Here is a 20,460-nt window from a genome sequence, read left to right on the forward strand (position 1 = left end):
CCAATACGTGCTTTCGCGTGTGTGGGTGGCATTTTAATCCACATTAGTGACTGACAAGGTGAAACTGGAGCAGGGTAGTGATTCCAAATCACTGCCACATTCAGAATAAAGGTTTGCCATCGACTGGTGTATTTGTCTCATCAGTATTGTAACAATTCGATTCGGACCATTGGTCCATCTAGCCCGGCACTGCCAGGCACTGACTAGCAGCGGCTCTGCAAGGGTTAAGGCAAGAGTCTTTCCCAGCCATATCTGGCGACAGTGAGGGTTGAGTACGGCTGACTAGCAGCGGCTCTGCAAGGGTTAAGGCAAGAGTCTTTCCCGCGCTAAACAGCCTCTCCCCAGCGAGGGGTTGCTTGCAGAGCACAAATGGTCATGTTCAGACCAATCCACAAACTCCTTACGTTGCGTTAGCGGCTGATGTGGATCGGTAGCCTGCAAATAGTTTAAACTGCCACTTCTTGAACAATAGATCCTGCGACAGGAGTAACCACTCTATTATGTTGACAAGCAAGGTCAAAGTTCCACTGGGATTTATTTAAGTGTTTGCTCCGGAGGAAGCGGTTTGCGGATCGTGGCCCTAATGCAATTCCCAGCTAGTTTCCCCATCCCAATTTAATTATCCTTATGGGATTTTTATGATTACCAGGAGCTTTCCTCGCCTTGCAACAGCCTCTCTGCAAAAAGAGAACACGTGCCTTGGGAGGAACGAGACTTCTTTAGAAACCAGCGCGTGGTTGCCGCTGGTGCCAACCGGGGAGGCGCGGAGAGAGGAACCTATAACTTGATATCTCTTTCTCCGCAACAACTGCTTTTCGGAGAAAGCTCTGCAGAGCGAGCCGCTAAGCAGGCGTGAATCCGGCGCTCTGATCCCCCGAGCTCGGCTGGCGCGCCAAAACGCCACCGCCCGAAAAGGAAAAGTCCTCTGTCGCCTCGCCATTGGCTAGCAGGAATGGTCGTGGCTTGCTATTGGGCAGCGTGGAGGGGAGAGCCCTCCTTTAGGAACGTACTATGGCTTGTCTGGCATTTTTCTCTCCTGGGGGGGGGGGGAGAAAGGGGTGGGACGGCGCGTGCCTCCTTCCCCGCTTTGCTGCTCGGAGCCGGACTCCCGTGCGCTTCGCCTTCTGCGCGCTAAAGCGAAGAGGCGGCCCTGCGGCAGCCAGATTTCGTGCGGAGGGAAAGCCCAGCCTTGTTTGCACAACCTCGAGCCAGTCAGTCACGTAAAAGTATCAGCCCGCCCCCGGGGCCGTCCTCCTTTTCTCTGAATGTGCAGTGCTGCCACACACACACCCCGCCCCGGTCTTTCCCTCAATGAATACACACAAGCTTTCTCCTTAAAAAAAAAAAAAAAGCGAGAATAAAAAAAAGCGCTGGCAGCCGGCGGCGGCTACACGGGCCGCATGAGGAGGTCTGCCGGGCCGGATTTGGCCCGCGGGCCTTGAGTCTGACACCCGTGATCTAGACCAACCCCCTGCAGATGCAGGAATATGCAGTTGTCCCTTATGGGGATCGAACCTGCGACCTTGGCGTTATCAGCACCACGCTCTAACCAACTGGGCTATTTGAAGAGCCTGTGAAAGTTAACATTGAGGCCAACTGATTGTACGTTAAGAACATAAGAAGAGCCTTGTGGGATCAGGCTGATGCCCCCGTTTGGTCTAGCATCTGTTCTCGCAAGGGCCACCCAGAGGCCTCTGGAAAACCTGCAAGCAGGATTCGACATAGCTGTCAACCGTCCCTTATTTGGCGGGAAACCCCCTTATCCCAGTGCCGTGTCCCGCTGCTGTCCCTTATTGATGAAGTCCCTTAAATTTCCTGGGTTTCAAAGGAAGCAGCTCCTCTCCCTCCCTCCCTGCCGGCCAGGGAGGAGGGAGGCTCCAACTGTGTTGCTTGGCTGCTTTGCTCACCCAATAAGGAGTCTAAGAACGACTGGGGGGGTGGAGCTTGCATGCCTTGTGCCAATCAAATCGGCCGCGTTGCCTGGGGACTCAACTTTGCTCAGCGCTTCCCAGTGGAGAGGTGACGGCGGTTTTCCTTGCTGCATCCCCTTTGTCGGGTTGCTGCGCTGTGGGAACCACCGCTTGAGGCTTCGTTTGGCTGCTGGCTGGGCTTTCTGCCTTTGGCTCGGAGGGGCTCAGAAGTTGAACATACCTGTGCTTGGAAAATCCCTTATTTTGGCTGCTGGTCCCTTATTTTCAAATCTGTAACTTGACAGCTATGGGATTCGAGCAAAATAAAGTCACTTCCGACCTAGAAAGGAGGTGGTGTTGCGGGCTTCACGCCCCCACCATGTGCATGGGGGCTGGCTCTCAGCCTCCGCGCGATTGAGGGAATCTTCGGCCTCGTCATCCCTTTGCCAGCCAATCGGCTGGCCTAGGGGTGTGGCCTGCACTATTTAATGCAGGCGCGGCCGGGGATCTCCCTCTTTTGCCGCTCAGCTGCTCCAGTTCTACTGGGGGGAGGCGGGAGCTCACCACGCAATACTCTCCCCTCCTGTGGTTTCCAGTAACTGGTATTCAGAAGAGTTACTGTGGAAGCAGAGCATAGCCATTGTGGCCAGTCGCCAGGCGCCTGAAAATCTGAGAGGAAAGTGAGTGTGCTGCTCTGGTGCATAGCTGTCAACTTTGCAGATTTGATAAGAAGGGACCAGCAGCCTCGAAAATAAGGGATCAGCAGCCAAAATAAGGGATTTCACTATTGTAAAGAGTTACATACATTGGTAGGATTGACAGATGCTGTCAATCCAGAATGAGGCAGTTGCGGCGCCGCAGCAGCCGCTGAAGCGCCGCCCTTCTACATCCCTCCCCCTCCCTCAGGCTGCCTCCTCAGCTGCCACCACCGCTGCCGCTTGCGGGTGGCGTGGGCAAGAGTCTCTCTCCCTCCCCCCCCTTGCGCGGGGAAGGGCTGATGGAACTCCTCGCGCCAGGACAATGGCGCCAGCGCACTCTCTCTCTCGCGGCAGAAGACCCCGAGCCGCTGCTTCCCTCCCGAGCCGGGCGAGCATGAAACCTGGGAAATTTAAGGGACATCATCAATAAGGGACAGCAGCGGGACACGGCGCTGGGATAAGGGAGTTTCCCGCCAAATAAGGGACGGTTGACAGCTATGCTCTGGTGGACTGTCTTACAACAGGGGTTGGCAACCTAAGGCCCCTGGGCCACGAGCAGCCCATGGTGGTTGCTTAGCTGGCCCATGGACCCGTGCCGCACTGGAAGGAGCACCGGAAATTGTGTTTGCACATGCGCACGCGCACTCCGGCCCACTCCGGCATCTGCGGGACCGTGAATAGGCCCAAGCCACAAAAACTTTGCTGACCCCTGGTCTACAATGACTTCCCATTGATGGGCCTTCTTCCTACAGTCGTTTAATCATTCACAGCCAGGAGAACTATCCCAAACTCATGGCAGAATCGGCTCGGCTCAGTTCGTCATTTAACAGCTTTCTTGGAGGACTTCTGGGGTAAAGCTCATCTTCTGTCTGAAAGTTCCCTCCTAAGTTATGATGCTGGAACAGACATGAATGTGCCTTTTTGTATTGTCTCCACCAAGAATTGTAGTTCCCGGCATCAGGCACAGGACAAAGCCCCTTGCACATCTTAAGTGCCCCTCCTCTCCAAACTGTCGGGACGCGGGTGGCGCTGTGGGTTAAACCACAGAGCCTAGGACTTGCCGATCAGAAGGTTGGCGGTTTGAATCCCTGCGATGGGGTGAACTCCCGCTGCTCGGTCCCTGCTCCTGCCAACCTAGCAGTTCGAAAGCACGTTCAAGTGCAAGTAGATAAATAGGTAGTGCTCCAGCGGGAAGGTAAACGGCGTTTCCGAGCGCTGCTCTGGTTCGCCAGAAGCGGCTTAGTCATGCTGGCCACATGACCCGGAAGCTGTACGCCGGCTCCCTCGGCCAGTAAAGCGAGATGAGCGCCTCAACCCCAGAGTCGGTCACGACTGGACCTAATGGTCAGGGGTCCCTTTACCTTTACCCTACCTCCCCAAACTAACGTACCTTGGAATAGGTAAAGAGGGTTTTCTAGACATGAACAGGGAGCAGTAGGCACATTGGTAGCAAGCAGTCGATTGAATAGAAAGGACACTCTACGATCACTTGCAAGCAATCCTTTAAATGTAAAGATTGTAAGTGCCATTAGATTTCTGGGGTGTGGATGCAGCCTTAGTTCACAGAATCGACAACGAAAATTACAGTTAAAAAAAAGTCTGAAGGTGCCTTTCAGTTTATGTAACTTCACATTAGCCAGAGAGGAGTTTGGTGGGAGGAAAAATCTTAAACACTGACGAACATCTACATGCTTAGTGCACTACATACAGAAGACAGAGGATCTTGTCGTGTCTCGTTTTACATTCTGAGCCGGAGAAGAACTTTTGAGAGGAATCAACTCGTAATATAGCTTAGCGTTGTAACGCAGGTCAGGCTGACATTGCTAACCACGCCCGAGACCTAAATCGAGATGCTGTTCTCGATCTGAGGCGGGTTCAAGTAGTTGTAGGGGAGGGGTAACGACTTGTTCCTCTCGTTGATTTCCTCAGAAATCTTAGCCAGGTCGTTCTGGAAGTCCACAATGAGCCGCTTTGGCTCGTCCTCAGTGAAATGTTCATCGGGATAGTGGCCCAAAGGTCTCTGGAAAAGATTCGGGAGAAATCAGTGGTGAAGACTGTGCCTCAAACTCCCATTTAAGTTGCAGTGAACTTTTCACATTCGTAATCCTAAAACACAAATGTAAAACTCCTTGGACACCCCCACATTTGGAAATATTCAAAACAAAGTCAAGTTATTATCCTCGTCTGGTTTTTTAATGGGACTGCTAGGCCAAATGTAGACTGCTGGAATGCAGGGATGTTGAGCTGGTGGTTCATCAGATGTTGCTTGACTACAACTCCCATCATCCATGATCACTGCCTACACTGGTTGGGAGCTGATGGGAACTGGAGTTTAACAACATCTGGAGGGCCACAGGTTTCCCGCCTGTACTTAAATGCAGTCCCCCGATGTAAGCTAATAAGAAATATATAGATTTGTGTCTTTGAGTTAATGATTTGAGTGTTTTATGACTTCATAAGATCTGAAAGTTATCAATCCTATTATTCAAATTTGTAAGGGACCTTAATTTAAAGGCATCATCAGACATACTGTTGAAACCCTTATTCTCCCCGCAATAATTCGTTTTAATTAACAATTAAATGTATAATGATTGTGGGGAAAATAAGCTTTTCGATAGTATTGCCTGATATGATTCTTCGCGGAGTTTTGAAACAAGCATTTTAATGTTTGTGGTTCTCATCCATTTTTTCTCTTGTGTACCTTTTCTTTGTGGAATTTATTGGAATCCAAAGAAGAAATTGTTTTTTAGACTAATAATTTTGCAAAAAATCCATTTTGAGGCTGAAATTCAAGAGTTTAAATATAAACATGGAGCGCTAAGGGCAGATCCACAACATATACCTTGGAAGTCAAACAGCTTAGTTCTTGAACATTTTGGCTCCCGAACGTCGCAAACCTGGAAGTGAGTGTTCTGGTCTGCGAACTATTTTTGGAAGCCAAACGTCCGATGGGGCTTCTGCGGCTTCCGATTGGCTGCAGGAGCTTCCTGCAGCCAATCAGAAGCTGCGCTGTGGTTTCCGAATATTTTGTAACTTGAACGGACTTCTGGAACGGATTCCGTTCAACTTCCAAGGTACGACTGTATTCAGAACACATTTGACTAGCATTTAAAGACATGACTTCCCTCAAATAATCTTGGGAAATGGAGCTTTCCCCTCACAGAGCTACAATTCCCAGCACCCTTAACAAACTACAGTTTTCTGTATCATCTGAGGGAAGTCATGTTCTTTAAAGGTGCATTGAATGTGCTTTCAATATATGGTGCGTATCTGGCCCTAAGTTTCTTTTTATTATCATTATTATTAAGTTTTTATTATCATGAAAAAACACAAACAAAACAAAAAACGACAAATACATAATCTTACAATTACAAATTTACCAATTCAAAACCTGTATTCATCAAATAATAAAAATTATACACCTGTGTGGCTTCCCTCCACCTCAACTTTACATCCTTAAAACAATAATGTCTGTTTTACATTGTGTCTTCATACTAATCATTATCTATCCATTGTTAATTTTGTTTTAGATTGATTCGTCTTTACATACTTAAACTAGGCATACCAACACATTACCTTTGGACCAGTGTTTTTTTCATATAATCCTCAAAACATTGCCATTCCTTCCTCAAACTCTGGTTAGACCGATTTCTTAGGGGTGCCATTAATTTGGCCAATCCTATAAAATCGCTTAATTTGTTTATCCAGTCCTCCTTTGTGGGGACAGCCCACAAGATAAGAAAAGGTTATTTTTATACGCTACGGCCGCAGCTAGAATATTGCTGGCAAGGAACTGTAAAGGCGATCCGGCCCTAAGTTTCTTGACACAGAAAATCTGGTACCTAACCGAGTCCTTCCTTCACTGCAAATCCTTACCGTGTCTCCTGCCTCGTTGCTTAGCAACCACAGGGAGCAGAGGGCGATGCAGGTGGTGTTGACCTTAGGGAGGGTCTCCAGGACGGTTTCCAAGGTCTCTGTGCCCTTCATGGTGGGTGGGGGTCTTCTCATGGAGGGTGGGCTGTTGGGGATCCATGCGCCATAGTCATACTGTGGGCAAGCAAAGGACCAAGTTAAATTAGGGCTACCAGACGTCCCCGTTTCCCGGGGACAGTTCCCGGATTTGTGAATAAGTCCCGGACAAATTCCATCCCCGGAATGTCCCCAGATTTCATCTACTTCTGACAAGACAGAAGTACCGTTTTTGGGGGACAGGGGCTGGGCGGGTGTGGGGGACTCCCTGGTCCTGAATGGGGTAACTGTGCCCCTGAAGGACCAGGTGCGCAGCCTGGGAGTCATTTTGGACTCACTGCTGTCCACGGAGGCGCAGGTCAATTCTGTATCCAGGGCAGCTGTCTACCAACTCCATCTGGTACACAGGCTGAGACCCTATCTGCCCGCGGACTGTCTCGCCAGAGTGGTACATGCCCTGGTTATCTCCCGCTTGGACTACTGCAACGCGCTCTACGTGGGGCTACCTTTGAAGGTGACCCGGAAACTGCAATTAATCCAGAATGCGGCAGCTAGACTGGTGACTGGGAGTGGCCGCCGACCATATAACACCGGTCCTGAGAATTCTGCATTGGCTCCCAGTACGTTTCTGAGCACAATTCAAAGTGTTGGTGCTGACCTTGAAAGCCCTAAACGGCCTCAGCCCAGTATACCTGAAGGAGCGTCTCCACCCCCATCGTTCTGCCCGGACACTGAGGTCCAACGCCGAGGGCCTTCTGGCGGTTCCCTCATTGCGAGAAGCCAAGTTACAGGGAACTAGGCAGAGGGCCTTCTTGGTAGTGGCCCCCGCCCTGTGGAACACCCTCCCATCAGATGTCAAAGCGATAAACAACTACCTGACATTCAGAAGACATCTTAAGGCAGCCCTGTTCAGGGAAGTTTTTAATGTGTGACATTTTAGTGTATTTTTGGTCTCTGTGGAAGCCGCCCAGTGTGGCTGGGGAAACCCAGCCAGATGGGCGGGGTACAAATAATAAATTATTATTATTATTATTACTAATGTCCCCGGGAAACGCAGCAGCGGCAGTCTCAGCAGCCTGGAGCGCTTGGCTCTGGCTGGCTCCAGGAGCTGTTCGGAAGTCCCCGTATGATGGTGGTGCAGGGCCTCTCAGATGTAGCTTTCGATGGGGGGTGAAATACCCAAAAAGGATGTTACTTTTTTTCTGTATGCCACAACAGCTGCGAGAATATTACTAGCGAAGAATTGGAAGAAACAAGATTTACCAACTATCGAAGAATGGCAGATGAAGATGATGGACTATATGGAACTTGCCAAACTGGCTGGGTGACTCCGAGACCAGAGAGAAGAGACGGTGGAAGAAGATCGGGAGAAGTTTAAAGAATATTTGGAAAAAATATGTTAATATTTAAATCTTAGAATAGCTCTGGAAGTGGAAATAGGCTGTAGGGTTACAAGTAGAAGATAGTGCATTTTAAAACACTATTATTTGTAAGTGATAAAATGTGAAGATTTTTATGGTAAAAGTAAGCATGATGGGGGGAAAAAGGCTAGAAATTATGATATATGTAAACTGCAAAAGATGAGGTAAAATGAAAATCAGAAAGGGGGGACTTGGGGAAGCTCACCTAACAATGTTTAGAAAAAAATAAGGATAAGACAAGAATTTGTTTGTATTGTTTGTTTTTCTGTTTGTGTTGTTTAGTGGTGTTATAAAATGAATAAATATTTTTTTTTGGGGGGGGGGGAGATGCAGCTTTCGATCTGCCGCCACCTTCCCTGACCCCAGCAACTAAGCTGTGAAGGGAGGCTTCACGCTGCCTATCAGAGCTTGCGTGCAAGCAGGAGGGGGTAGGGATCTCTCAGTTAGGCAAGAGGAAGCCTCCCTTCCCAGCTGAGGGATAATGTTATAAGAATTCTAAGGTCTTAAATATATAAAATAAATGTTCATAAATGTACGAGGCTAACACATACATAAGTATGTAAACCACGTGTCTGAAATGGTATCCTGAAGCCAAGAAGGCTGATCGCCGAAGAATGGATGCTTTTGAATTCTGGTGCTGGAGGAGACTCTTGAGAGGCCCATGGACTGCAAGAAGATCAAACCTCTCCATTCTGAAGGAAATCAGCCCTGAGTGCTCACTGGAAGGACAGATCCTGAAGCTGAGGCTCCAAGACTTTGGCCACCTCATGAGAAGAGAAGACTCCCTGGAAAAGACCCTGATGTTGGGAAAGATGGAGGGCACAAGGAGAAGGGGACGATGGAGGACGAGATGGTGGGACAGTGTTCTTAAAGCTACAAACATGAGTTTGACCAAACTGCAGGAGGCAGTGGAAGACAGGAGTGCCTGGCGTGCGCTGGTCCATGGGGTCACGAAGAGTCAGACACGACTAAACGACTAAACAACAACAACAAAATTGACCTCAAATATTTCCTTGCAAGGAGGAAGGAAATGGGAAAAGCTTTCCAATTGTTTTTGGACTGTAGGGGCTTGCATGTCCCTTTTCAAATGCAGCCTGGCAAGTATCTGTTAAGCTGAGCACACGATCAATATGCGTAGGTGTTATGTACTAACCTTGGATCCTAGAACAATAGGCAAGTAGGATCCTAGAATGCAACAATTGATTGGCTTGCAGGAAAATACCAATCAGGCTCCAGGAGGGAAGCAGAATCAGCCAATCAGATGGGACTCATTGTATGAATAATGTATATAAAAGCCTGAGGTTTGGGGAGCAATTCAATCACTGTTTACAAGCTGCAAGAAAGAGCATGAAATCACTCCAGGACTCCGAGTATATTTCAGTAAGAGATTCCGGAACTAAGTATTTACCATCTCAAAGGAATGGCCAGGCTACCCAGAAAAGGCAATCAAGTAAGGCATGATCAGGTATCCTGGCAGACAGGAGAGAAGCAACACACTCAAATTTCTGCTGTAGACCACCTCCTTCTGTGATGTATGTATGATGTTTTGGGGGGTGGTCTTGGGCTACAGGGGAGGCAATTTCAAAAGGCTTGCACACCAATGTTCTGGGTTCCTCTCCTCCCTCCCTGTGTGGGGTCCGTGAGGACCCTGTTGCAACAATTCCTTGAATAAAGATCAGGCTTACTAGCTGCTTTGCTTCTCAATATTCTCTGGTTGGCCTCTGTTATTTTCTCCTACCGAAAGAGAACCTACATAAGGACTCTCTATGGGCTCTTGGGTACCCCATAAGGGAAAAGGAGCAGTTTCTTCTTATAACAAATTATAATACGTATTTCGAGAGACAAAAGGAATCTTGTTCATTTTCCCAAGAAGAGGCCAAATCTATGCTTTGCTGCTCAAGAGGGGAGTCAGTTGCATGGATGAGTGTGCTGGTCCCGGGGGGAAGGTTACCGCTGACGTAGTCTAAGTCCGGTCCTGGGTCACTGGCCTGAAAACAGTTCGCAAGGAGCGGGGCAAGGTCTGAAGCAGGAAGCTGAGCGGGGACAGGAACACTGGAGGGTCAGGTCTGGGTCCGGACAGGAGCAGGTACTCAACAACGACGTTGCTCCCGCAACCTGGGACCGGGCTGACTGGCCTTTATCTTCTCTGAGGCCAGGGGCGGTCCCGGCCCCCAGGAGCCCCGCCTCTCCTGGCCTTAAGGCGAGCACTCCTCCTGGGAGAAACCAGTTCCCTCCGCCTCTCTGCCCTGAGCCTCTGCAGTTCAGGAGAGGCTGAAGGGTTACTGGGCCCAGGGGGAGGCTCACCTGTAGGCACTGAGTCCTCAACTACCTCTGGAGCCAGAATGGATTCACCTGGTGCCTGCTTCTGAGGATCCGGCACAGGTGCAGGCGCTTCAGAATCAAGGCCCTGCCCCAGTTCAGCCGGCCCTGAAGGCGGGGACTCCTGTGCAGGCTGGGATTCCTCCGGTTCATCCTCTGAATCGGATTCCCAGGCCATCACAATGAGGAAGGTACCGTATTTTTCGCTCTATAAGGCACACTTTTTCCCTCCTAAAAAGTAAGGGGAAATGTGTGTGCGTCTTATGGAGCGAATGTAGGCTATGCAGCTATCGCTGAACCCAGAACAGCAAGAGGGAGAGCTGCGCAGTGACTCTTGTTGTGATGCCTTAGCTTGATCCTCCCTCCTCCTTCCTCTTCAACATTTGATTCAGAATATTTTTTTCTCTTGTTTTCCTCCTCTAAAAACTAGGTGCGTCTTATGGTCGAGTGCGTCTTGTAGAGCGAAAAATACGGTAAGTGTGGCCTCTCACCTGGCCAGAGTTGACAGCAGCGTGTTGAGCTGAGCAGGTGAAGATCACCATTGTCAAGAACTTGGTCAGTTCCTCCATGGTCTCCAGGGACGAGGGGGCACCGGAGGTCTTCCTGTTCTTGAAGGCTTCCTTGAAGATCTCTCGGATCCAGGCCTGGAGTTCCGGGTCGCTCTGGACGCGGTCGTCACTCTTGTAGTAGAACCGGACAAGGCTGGCCACGAACCTGGGACATGAAGAAAGAAGAAGAAGAAGAGTTTGGATTTGGTATCCCGCTTTATCACTACCCGAAGGAGTCTCAAAGCGGCTAACATTCTCCTTTCCCTTCCTCCCCCACAACAAACACTCTGTGAGGTGAGTGGGGCTAAGAGACTTCAAAGAAGTGTGACTAGCCCAAGGTCACCCAGCAGCTGCATATGAAGGAGCGGAGACGCGAACCCGGTTCCCCAGATTACGAGTGCACCGCTCTTAACCACTACACCACACTGGCTCCAAAGTGCATACTGGGAGACCTTGCCAGGCATTGATCCAAGATGGCAGCTGCCCCACCCCCCAACCAGGTTCCCTCTAGATCAGCAGTTCTCAACCTGTGGGTCTCCAGATGTTGTTGAACTACAACTCCCATCATCCCTGAGCCCCGGCCTTGCTAGCTTGGGGTGATGGGAGTTGTAGTTCAACAACACATGGGGACCCACAGGTTGAGAAAGGCTGCTCTAGGTGTTTACAGCTCCCGTCAGGCAGGCCTGGCGGCGTCACCTCTCTATGGCGGCCCATATCTTCAGCCCATCGTCCCGGTAGTGGTAGTTTGTGACGGAGGCGACCCCGCGGGCCTCAATGTCATCGGGGAGGCAGAGGGAGGCATAAGCCATGCTGTAGGTTCCTTTCCCCACAATGGGCACAATTCCTTTGTAGCCTGCTGAGGTAGCCTGGGGGTGGGGGAAAACAGTCAGACGTGAGTATTTGAAGGGTGGGACAGGACAGGGAGAAAAGGCGTTATTATCTTCAAGCTCCCTGCATTGCGAGAAAACCAGGTCATTACAGCCATGCCTCATGTTACGTTTGCTTCATGTTACGTTCTTTCAGGTTATGTCCTGCATGCGCAGAAGCACAAAATGACGTCACGCGCATGCACAGAAGCAGCGAATTGCAACCCGCGCGTACGCAGATGCGCCGCTGCGGATTGCGCTCTTTTCATGTTGCGAACGGGCCTCCGGAACGGATTCCGTTCGCAACCAGAGGTGCCACTGTATATTTCGTTCCACTTCCAAATTGTGTGCTGCTTTTCTAAATGACTATACTGAAGGAGAAGGGTTGTCGGGTTCAGGGCAGGTGAAATAAGTTCCACAGCAAATAAATTTGCAAGCAAGCCTTTCTCATTCTAAAGATAAAACGTGGAATATTTTATCTATATCGGTATTCCGAATTACGGGCACCGGCGGATTTAGATGGGAGGCTGGGGTGAGGGGACATGGGGACCAGACATTAAAAGGGTGGAAATTAGCACACTGATTTTAGGTTCTTTGTTTCACTTTTTCACTCCTTTTGGATCCAAGGATCATAGATGTAAGAGGATGGTGAGGAGAGGGTGAGGCAAATTTTTATATTATATGATGTTGTTGCTACAAAGTTCTCAGCCATGGGCGATGCTGGATTCTGGTGTAACACATTTAGGTGCATGAGATTTAAGATCCCATGTTCAAAAATGTCCAGGTTGGAGAACAACTTGAGATACATTTCCAAATTTGTGAATGTTAGAAGGATGCTGGAATGAAGTTATATGGCATTAGCAGAAATGTTATAAAGAATTAAGTAAAAATAGATTGTTAATGGGCCAAAATGGAAAATTTAAGGTTAGATTGTGTTAAGATAAGTTATAGAACAAAAATTGAGAAAGATGGAAAGGATTTGCTGAAATAGCTAATTGAACTAGAATACAAAAAAGGGAGGTGTGAGGAGGTCGATGAAACAAGTAAATGAAAGGTAAAGATGTGGAAATATTGGATGTGTTTTTAAATGTTTTTGTTTTTCTTGTTGTTTTGTTGTATTGTTTTGTTGTTTTTCTTTTTATTTCTGATGTATTGTAAGGTATTGTTTTGTTTTGTTTAACTTTTTATTGTTTCTTTTTTCTTTTTTTCTGTAACTATTAAATCTCTAATAAATATCATTTTTAAAAAAAAGAAGAGAAGAAGAAGAAGAGTTTGGATTTGATATCCCGCTTTATCACTACCCGAAGGCATCTCAAAGCGGCTAACATTCTCCTTTCCCTTCCTCCCCCACAACAAACACTCTGTGAGGTGAGTGGGGCTGAGAGACTTCAGAGAAGTGTGACTAGCCCAAGGTCACCCAGCAGCTGCATGTGGAGGAGCGGAGACGCGAACCCGGTTCCCCAGATTACAAGAGAGATACATTTCCAAATTTGACCCTTTGGGCGCAGATTTCAAAGAAAAGCTGCCAAACTGCAGTCAGCATTTTCTGCATGGGCATCTATCCCATCGCTTGCTTATTTGTGCAATTCGGGGGGTGGGGCAGGGGCAGCTAATCTGGCTGTGGTGCCAAAAGCTAAAGCAGAAGGATGCACATTCTCATTTGGGTCTCAAAATCCATCTCTGAGAGCAGGCAGGGGGAGCCACCAAAGGGTCGGAGGAAGGGGGGGCGGTGGTAGCGGTAAGCCCCGGGTATCATCACTGGGGGGGGGGGTTACATTCGGCATGCCACCCACCCACGACTCCCAAGCCTACCCCAAGCCGTCGGGAAAAGGGGCGGAGCTGCGCCGCCTTGCCGGGAGCCTTCCTCCCTTCCCCCTTCGTTTTGAGAGCTCGGGGGAGGCTTGGGAGTCGCAGGCGGGTGACGCGCCATTGCCCCCCGCTCCTTGGGGGGGGGGGAAGCCTCCCCCAAGCTGCCAAAAGGAAGAGGGAAGGGAGTGTTAGTTTCTGTTTGCCACTGTGCAGCGCTTTGGAGTCACAAGACTCTGTTTACATTCCAGAGACATTTCCAGGCTGTTGGAAGTCTCGCGGAAGACAGGAGATGGATGTGACGTTACTGGTTTCCTGTTCCTTTGTTGTTCAGTTGCTCTCTGCTCTCACAGAGAGAGGATGATTTCTTTTCTGTCTGCGTATCTTAGAAAACAAAGCATAGCGATGTAGCCATAAATCTCTTCACTTCCGCGTCCTGTTTTGATTCTCTGCGTAATGGGAACGCACCTGGAGGCCTCATCAAAGGCTCAGGTCGTTAATCACGTCGGAGGCAATTCCGGAAGATGAGTTTTATCAGCTCGGCAGAAAGAACGGAGATTCCGACAGGGAGGAAGGCTGTTGGCAAAGCGGCGTGGCTCCCTCTTTCCTCGCCCAGGAAGCAGTCCGCCATGGGCGTCTCGCCCCCTGGGATGCTCGCCATGGCGCCCCCCTGGGATGCTAGCCCCGCCCCCATAGCCCCGCCCCCAGATGCACAGAAGCTAAGCTCCGCCTCTGATGTACCAGACAGACAAGCAAACTCAAAAGGGGGAAAGGGGCCTTCTCTTTCTCTCTTACCAGGTCCATCATTCCGCCTTCCATGATGAGTCTGACCCTGGCCAAAGCGTTGATCTGGAGGGTGTATCGGAAGTGTGGGATCAGGAGCTGCAAAGCGGGAAAGAAAACCTGTTTGTTAAGTTGTGGGTGAACATATCAGACGACACAGCGATTCTTCAAACAGCTCTTGTTTATTCACAGGCCAGAACAGAACTGAACTGGAGGGTTCAGCCAGCCTGCTTATATAGAGCTCCACTAGAACGCAACAGTAACCATTTTCTGTAACTATCCAATCACTGAACATCACTTTCAATCCCTTATTTGCATATGTGGACCTGAGTGAAAACTGTTAGGTTGTGGGTGAACATATCAGACGACACAGCGATTCTTCAAACAGCTCTTGTTTATTCACAGGCCAGGACAGAACTGAACTGAAGGGTTCAGTCAGCCTGCTTATATAGAGCTCCAGTACAACGTTACTGTAACAACTTTCTAAAACTATCCAATCACTGAACGTCACTTTCGATCCCTTATTTGCATACCTATCTACAGTATCCCCCTGCTGGCCCAGGGTGAGAACTTCAGTACATAACACAGTTGGAATCCTTGGCCTGGAGAGAGACTTGAAAGTCACGCAGCTGAAACCTTCAGCCAAGGCACTGGATCCCGCTCCCTTTCAGTCCCAAAACCAGGCAGCGCGATTGCAAACCTCTCAACAGGTCACAACGCAAAAAGGTACTGGGCTGTGCTCGACTCACAAGTAAAACAGGCCCAGCCTTGCGGCAAGCAATATCCTTTCGCGGGGCACAGTTTCTTGTCCTTTGCCCTCAGGCAGCGGTGCGCCCCTCCACCCTTATCCCGCCGGCACTTTTCAAGATGGAGTTGCTCCCGTTCGACCTTCAGGTTTCCCAGGGGCTGCCGCAACGGCGGGGGGGGGGGGTCCAGCGAAAACTTTTCCTCACCTTTCCTCGCCTGGCTGTGCGAACCCTAACGTGACCCTCGGGCCGGATGCCGTTCCTTCCCCACCCTCGCCGCCGACATACCTTGAAGACCGGGTGGCACAATGGCAGATGCCTCAGAGTGCAGATAGCAAAGACCTCGGCCACCAGGTGCGTCTGGAGCAGGTGGGAGATGTTCTGGTGGACGTGGAAGTCGGCGTTGCGGACCCACATCTTAGCCAGGGTCCAGTCCCACACGGAGTCGCTGGGGAGGAAGATGGGGTTGTTGGGGCCTGGAGTTTGTTTCAGCTGAGGGAAAGAAGGAGAAGAGCATGTGATGGGGTGGTCGGGGTGGCTAGGAGAGAGGGTGGGGCAACAGGTTGGGAAACGCCCCCCCCCCCAGCAGGTTTGGGGTTTGAGCCAAAGTGGCTACTTTCTTTGCCAGAGCACGTTGTGTTTCTGTGTTGGGGGGAGCCAAACCTCTCCACTGCCAGGAACCTCAAATACGGAGGAGACTGCGGCCACATTCCATTCAAGCGCTACGATACCCCTTTAAACAGCCATGGCTTCCCCCAAAGGATTCTGGGAGCTGTAGTTTGCTAAAGGTGCTGCGAGTGGTTGGGAGACTCCCCCCCCCCCAAATCCCAAAAGGGATTGGTTGTCAAGCCACTCTGAGAATTGTATCACCACAAGGGGAATAGGGTTCTCTTCACAACTCCCAGCACCCTTAACAAACTACAGTGGTACCTTGGGTTACGGACGCTTCAGGTTACAGACTCCCCTAACCCAGAAATAGTACCTCGGGTTAAGAACTTTGCTTCAGGATGAGAAGAGAAATTGTGTGGTGGCGGCAGCGGGAGCAGGAGGCCCCATTAGCTAAAGTGGTACCTCAGGTTAAGAACGACCTCCAGAACGAATTAAGTTCTTAACCCATGTACAGCTCTCACAATCCTTTGAGGGAAGCCATGGCTGTTTCGTATATTGTTTTGGATGCATGCTGTGGATGAGGCCTGAGAGAGAAAGTACGGTATGCGTGAGCAAAAGGAGGAGGAAAGGAGACGTTTTTGGGGGAAGCATTCCTCCTTGTCTTTGAAAGCCTTCCTCTCACCATCTTACTTATTCCATGCAGCTCCCGTTGCTCGGTCCCTGCCCACCAAGCACTTCGAAAGCACCTCAAGTGCAAGTAGATAAATAGGTACCGCTCTGGCAGGAAGGTAAACGGCGTTTCCGTGCGCTGCTCTGGTTCGCCAGAAGCAGCTTAGTCATGGTGGCCACATGACCCGGAAGCTGTACGCCGGCTCCCTCAGCCAGTAAAGCGAGATGAGCGCCGCAACCCCAGAGTCGGTCATGACTGGACCTAATGGTCAGGGGTCCCTTTACCCTTTACCTTCAGAAAGCAGGTATGGGAATGCATGTCTGAATGGTTCCACACTTGTGGGAAACAAGTACAGTCGTACCTTGGAAATCGAACGAATCCATTCCGGAAGTCCATTCAACTTCCAAAACGTTCGGAAACCAAAGTGTGGCTTCTGATTGGCTGCAGGAAGCTCCTGCAGCCAATCGGAAGCCCCGGCCAATAAAGCGAGATGAGCGCCACAACCCCAGAGTCGTCGGCGACTGGACCTAATGGTCAGGGGTCCATTTACCTTTACCATAAAGCAACAGAGGAGGAATTGGAAGGCCTGTGGCCAGGCTGCGGCAAGAGAAGTGGGAAGACCCTTGCGGTGGCCAGAGAGTCAGGGAGTGGGCTTCAATTGGCTCAATTCTGACGTCCTGCCGTGCTTACCTGGCTGGCTGCTTACCTGGATAGCTATGGGGAGGAGTTCCCCGGAAGGCGTCTGGTACAGGAGGCAGAGAGGGTCCGCCATGTACTGCCGCTGCCCTTGAATCGTGTTGGTCGGGATGCCCTGCAGGATCTTGTAATCCACGATGTAAACGTTCCCTTTCTTTTAGGGTCAGGGAGGAAGAAAAAACGAGAGCTTGTTTGTGTCATCGCTGCACGATGGAAATAAGCTAGCCCAAAGCGGTGTGATAAGAACGCCAGAAGAATCTAGTTTGGCCCATCTGGTCCTGCAACCTGCTGCCACAGTGGCCAACCGGAGACCTCTTCTGGGAAACCTGAAAGCATTACTTGAGCCCAAAAGTGCTTCCCACATGTGTGGCTTCCAGCAACTTGGTGCTCAGAAGCACCAGCACCTCCAGCCACAGAGGGAGCACATGGCCAAGAGGGTCAGTTGCCACTGATGCAGGCAGCCCACATTGTGGGGGGTCAGGTGGGATTGCTATGAGGAATTATGAAAAATGGAGCATGCCATTGTGTCGGCGATGAAAGCATTGCTTTGACTGTGCTGGAGCCATTTGACATGATTTCTGATCAAATCCCACAAACCTCTGCATCTCTGTCCATGTTCTCTACTGTCCAGTTTCTATGCCTGACAGGCACGTATAAGCATTCTAAAACATAGGCCGGTTGCTTCACCAGGAATCCTGGGTCATAAAGATAGAAGGTAGCTTTGATGTAGCGTTTGTTAGTTTTGTTAATCTAATAATAATAATTTATTATTTATACCCCACCCATCTGACTGGGTTTCCCCAGCCACTCTGGGCGGCTTCCAACAAAACACTAAAATACAATAACCTATTAAACATTAAAAGCTTCCCTAAACAGGGCTGCCTTCAGATGTCTTCTAAAAGTTTGGTAGTTATTCTTCTCTTTGACATCTGGTGGGAGGGCGTTCCACAGGGCGGGTGCCACCACCGAGAAGGCCCTCTGCCTGGCTCCCTGTAACTTGGCTTCTCATAGTGAGGGAACCGCCAGAAGGCCCTCGGCGCTGGACCTCAGTGTCCGGGCAGAACGATGGAGGTGGAGGCGCTCCTTCGGGTATACTGGACTGAGGTCGTTTAATCTTAGGGCCGGGAAGAGAGTTCAGGAAGAGTGTTCACAAGGAGATGTTAAATACTACCTGTCCTTCCTTTCCCTTTACTCCCTGTTTATGACCTCTGGGGTTTGCTAAATGCATCCCCCCCTTGTTTCCTGTTTTATTTAGCCTAAAACGTGTATGCATGCTCAAAGTAGTCTTTGTAGTTGAAAGGATTTCTCTGATCTAACTTTGTACCCAGGTGGTAGTTTTTTTTGAAATGCTCAGAGGACATCTGTTTGGTTCTTACAAGCGCTGTGTTAAAAGCTCTTTTGTTAATAAAAGGGACCTGGGCCAGGGCGTGACAGATTATTATTGGAACTTCCTCCCAGAGTCTTGCTGGCCAAGCCTCGTGTGTATTTTGTGTGTCAGGGTCCAATCCTTCCTTGCCTTCGGAACGCAACACACATCCCCTTGGATGGGAGAAGTTTTCTCTGGCTGCTAAGATGCAGCCAGCTTTGGCAGGTGGGACATCCCAGCCGCCTCTTAGAATCATAGAGTTGGAAGAGACCACAGGGGCCATCGAGTCCAACCCCCTGCCAAGCAGGAAACACCATCAGAGCACTCCTGACATATGGTTGTCAAGCCTCTGCTTAAAGACCTCCAAAGAAGGAGACTCCACCACACTCCTTGGCAGCAAATTCCACTGTCAAACAGCTCTTACTGTCAGGAAGTTCTTCCTAATGTTTAGGTGGAATCTTCTTTCTTGTAGTTTGGATCCATTGCTCTGTGTCCGCTTCTCTGGAGCAGCAGAAAACAACCTTTCTCCCTCCTCTATGTGACATCCTTTTATATATTTGAACATGGCTAGCATATCACCCTTTAACCTCCTCTTCTCCAGGCTAAACATGCCCAGCTCCCTTAGCCGTTACTCATAACAAGTTTGGAGCCTAGTTTGCTGTGGAAATACGCAGTGGCTATTCACTCGGAGAAGCAAGGAATGAAAGAATTGAGTCACCTGGATTTCCTCCTGCAGGGTGGTCGATGCCCCGAGAGTCGCGGCAACCATCTCCTGGGTCACGGGGAAATTGCTTGGGATCTGGGTGCATTTCTTGATCACCACGGGGTTGACGCCGTTGAGATACTGGGAGCCGAAGAAAGCGTCTTCTTGCCAGTGATCGGCAACGTACTCTGGGGACGTAGAGAAGCTTCTTAAAAGACGTGTCTCTCCAAGTCTGGGGAAGTGCCCTTTAGAAAGCCACTTCCGCCCTGCAAAGGAGGTGGTGTTGCGGGCTTCACGCCCTCACCACGCGCCTGGCGCTGGTGCTCAGCCTCTGCGCGACTGAGGGAATCCCCTGGACAGCCAATCGGCTGGCTCTGGAGGCGTGGCCTGCCCTATTTAACACAGGAGCAGCCGGGGATCTCCCTCTTTTGCTGCCTCCAGCCGCGCCTGTTTCCCACCCTCCCGCCCTTTAAGGTTTTCGTCCTTGAGCTTGCTATGGACCTCGGTTGGTCGCCGTTGAGGTTGGCCTGGTAGGAATTTTTTCCACTTGGCAACATAGCTGTCAACTTACACATTTGAAAATAAGGGACCAGCAGCCTCAAAAATAAGGGACCAGCAGCCAAAATAAGGGATTTTCAGAGCACAGCTATGTTTAACTTCTGAGCCCCTCCGAGCCAAAGGCAGAAAGCCCAGCCAGCAGCCAAACAAAGCCTCAAGCGGTGGTTCCCACAGCGCAGCAACCCGGCAAAGGGGATGCAGCAAGGAAAACCACCGTCCCCTCTCCGCTGGGAAGCGCTGAGCAAAGGCGAGTCCCCAGGCAAGGCGGCTGATTTGATCGGCACAAGGCATGCAAGCTCCACCCCCAGTCGTTCTCAGACTCCTTATTGGGTGAGCAACGCAGCCAAGCAACACAGCTGGAGCCTCCCTCCTCCCTGGCCGGCAGGGAGGGAGGGAGAGGAGCTGCTTCCTTTGAAACCCAGGAAATTTAAGGGACATCATCAATAAGGGACAGCAGTGGGACACAGCTCTGGGATAAGGGACTTTCCCGCCAAATAAGGGACGGTTGACAGCTATGCTTGGCAAATTGGCAGAAGCCACTTGGTTTTTTGCCTACCTCGTAGCAAATTGTCACAACTTTCTTGGTATTGGCGGTTAGGCATTGGTATTGTTATGTAGACGGATGAGGGGAGGTAGCGCCATCACCTGCCCCACATATTGAAGGGTAGTCCGGTAAAGGATTCTGGGGGGCGTGGCCCTGTCCGAAGCCTGGGGTGGTGAGGGCCTAAGGCACCCCATCTATTGGTGACCCCGGGGGAGTTCCTAGTTGATGTGCATCAGCAGGACTCCTCC

General features: G+C 50.2%; 1 protein-coding gene across 1 annotated transcript in view; it reads right to left on the reverse strand.

The window, feature by feature from the left end:
• Nucleotides 1-4,202: 4,202 nt before the first annotated feature.
• The window catches only part of LOC114581886 (polyunsaturated fatty acid lipoxygenase ALOX15B-like), a 43,282-nt gene continuing 27,024 nt past the window's right edge, over nt 4,203-20,460 (reverse strand). The window contains exons 9-16 of the mRNA XM_028702583.2: nt 19,126-19,298; nt 17,052-17,195; nt 15,355-15,558; nt 14,333-14,419; nt 11,562-11,731; nt 10,809-11,031; nt 6,485-6,655; nt 4,203-4,628 (exon numbers count right to left, since the gene is read on the reverse strand). Of these exons, the coding sequence (XP_028558416.2) occupies nt 4,449-4,628; nt 6,485-6,655; nt 10,809-11,031; nt 11,562-11,731; nt 14,333-14,419; nt 15,355-15,558; nt 17,052-17,195; nt 19,126-19,298 (1,352 nt within the window). The 3' untranslated portion in view covers nt 4,203-4,448. The remainder of the gene's footprint in view (nt 4,629-6,484; nt 6,656-10,808; nt 11,032-11,561; nt 11,732-14,332; nt 14,420-15,354; nt 15,559-17,051; nt 17,196-19,125; nt 19,299-20,460) is intronic.

Source organism: Podarcis muralis, chromosome 13, assembly GCF_964188315.1.
Source record: "Podarcis muralis chromosome 13, rPodMur119.hap1.1, whole genome shotgun sequence".
Classification (NCBI taxonomy): domain Eukaryota; kingdom Metazoa; phylum Chordata; class Lepidosauria; order Squamata; family Lacertidae; genus Podarcis; species Podarcis muralis.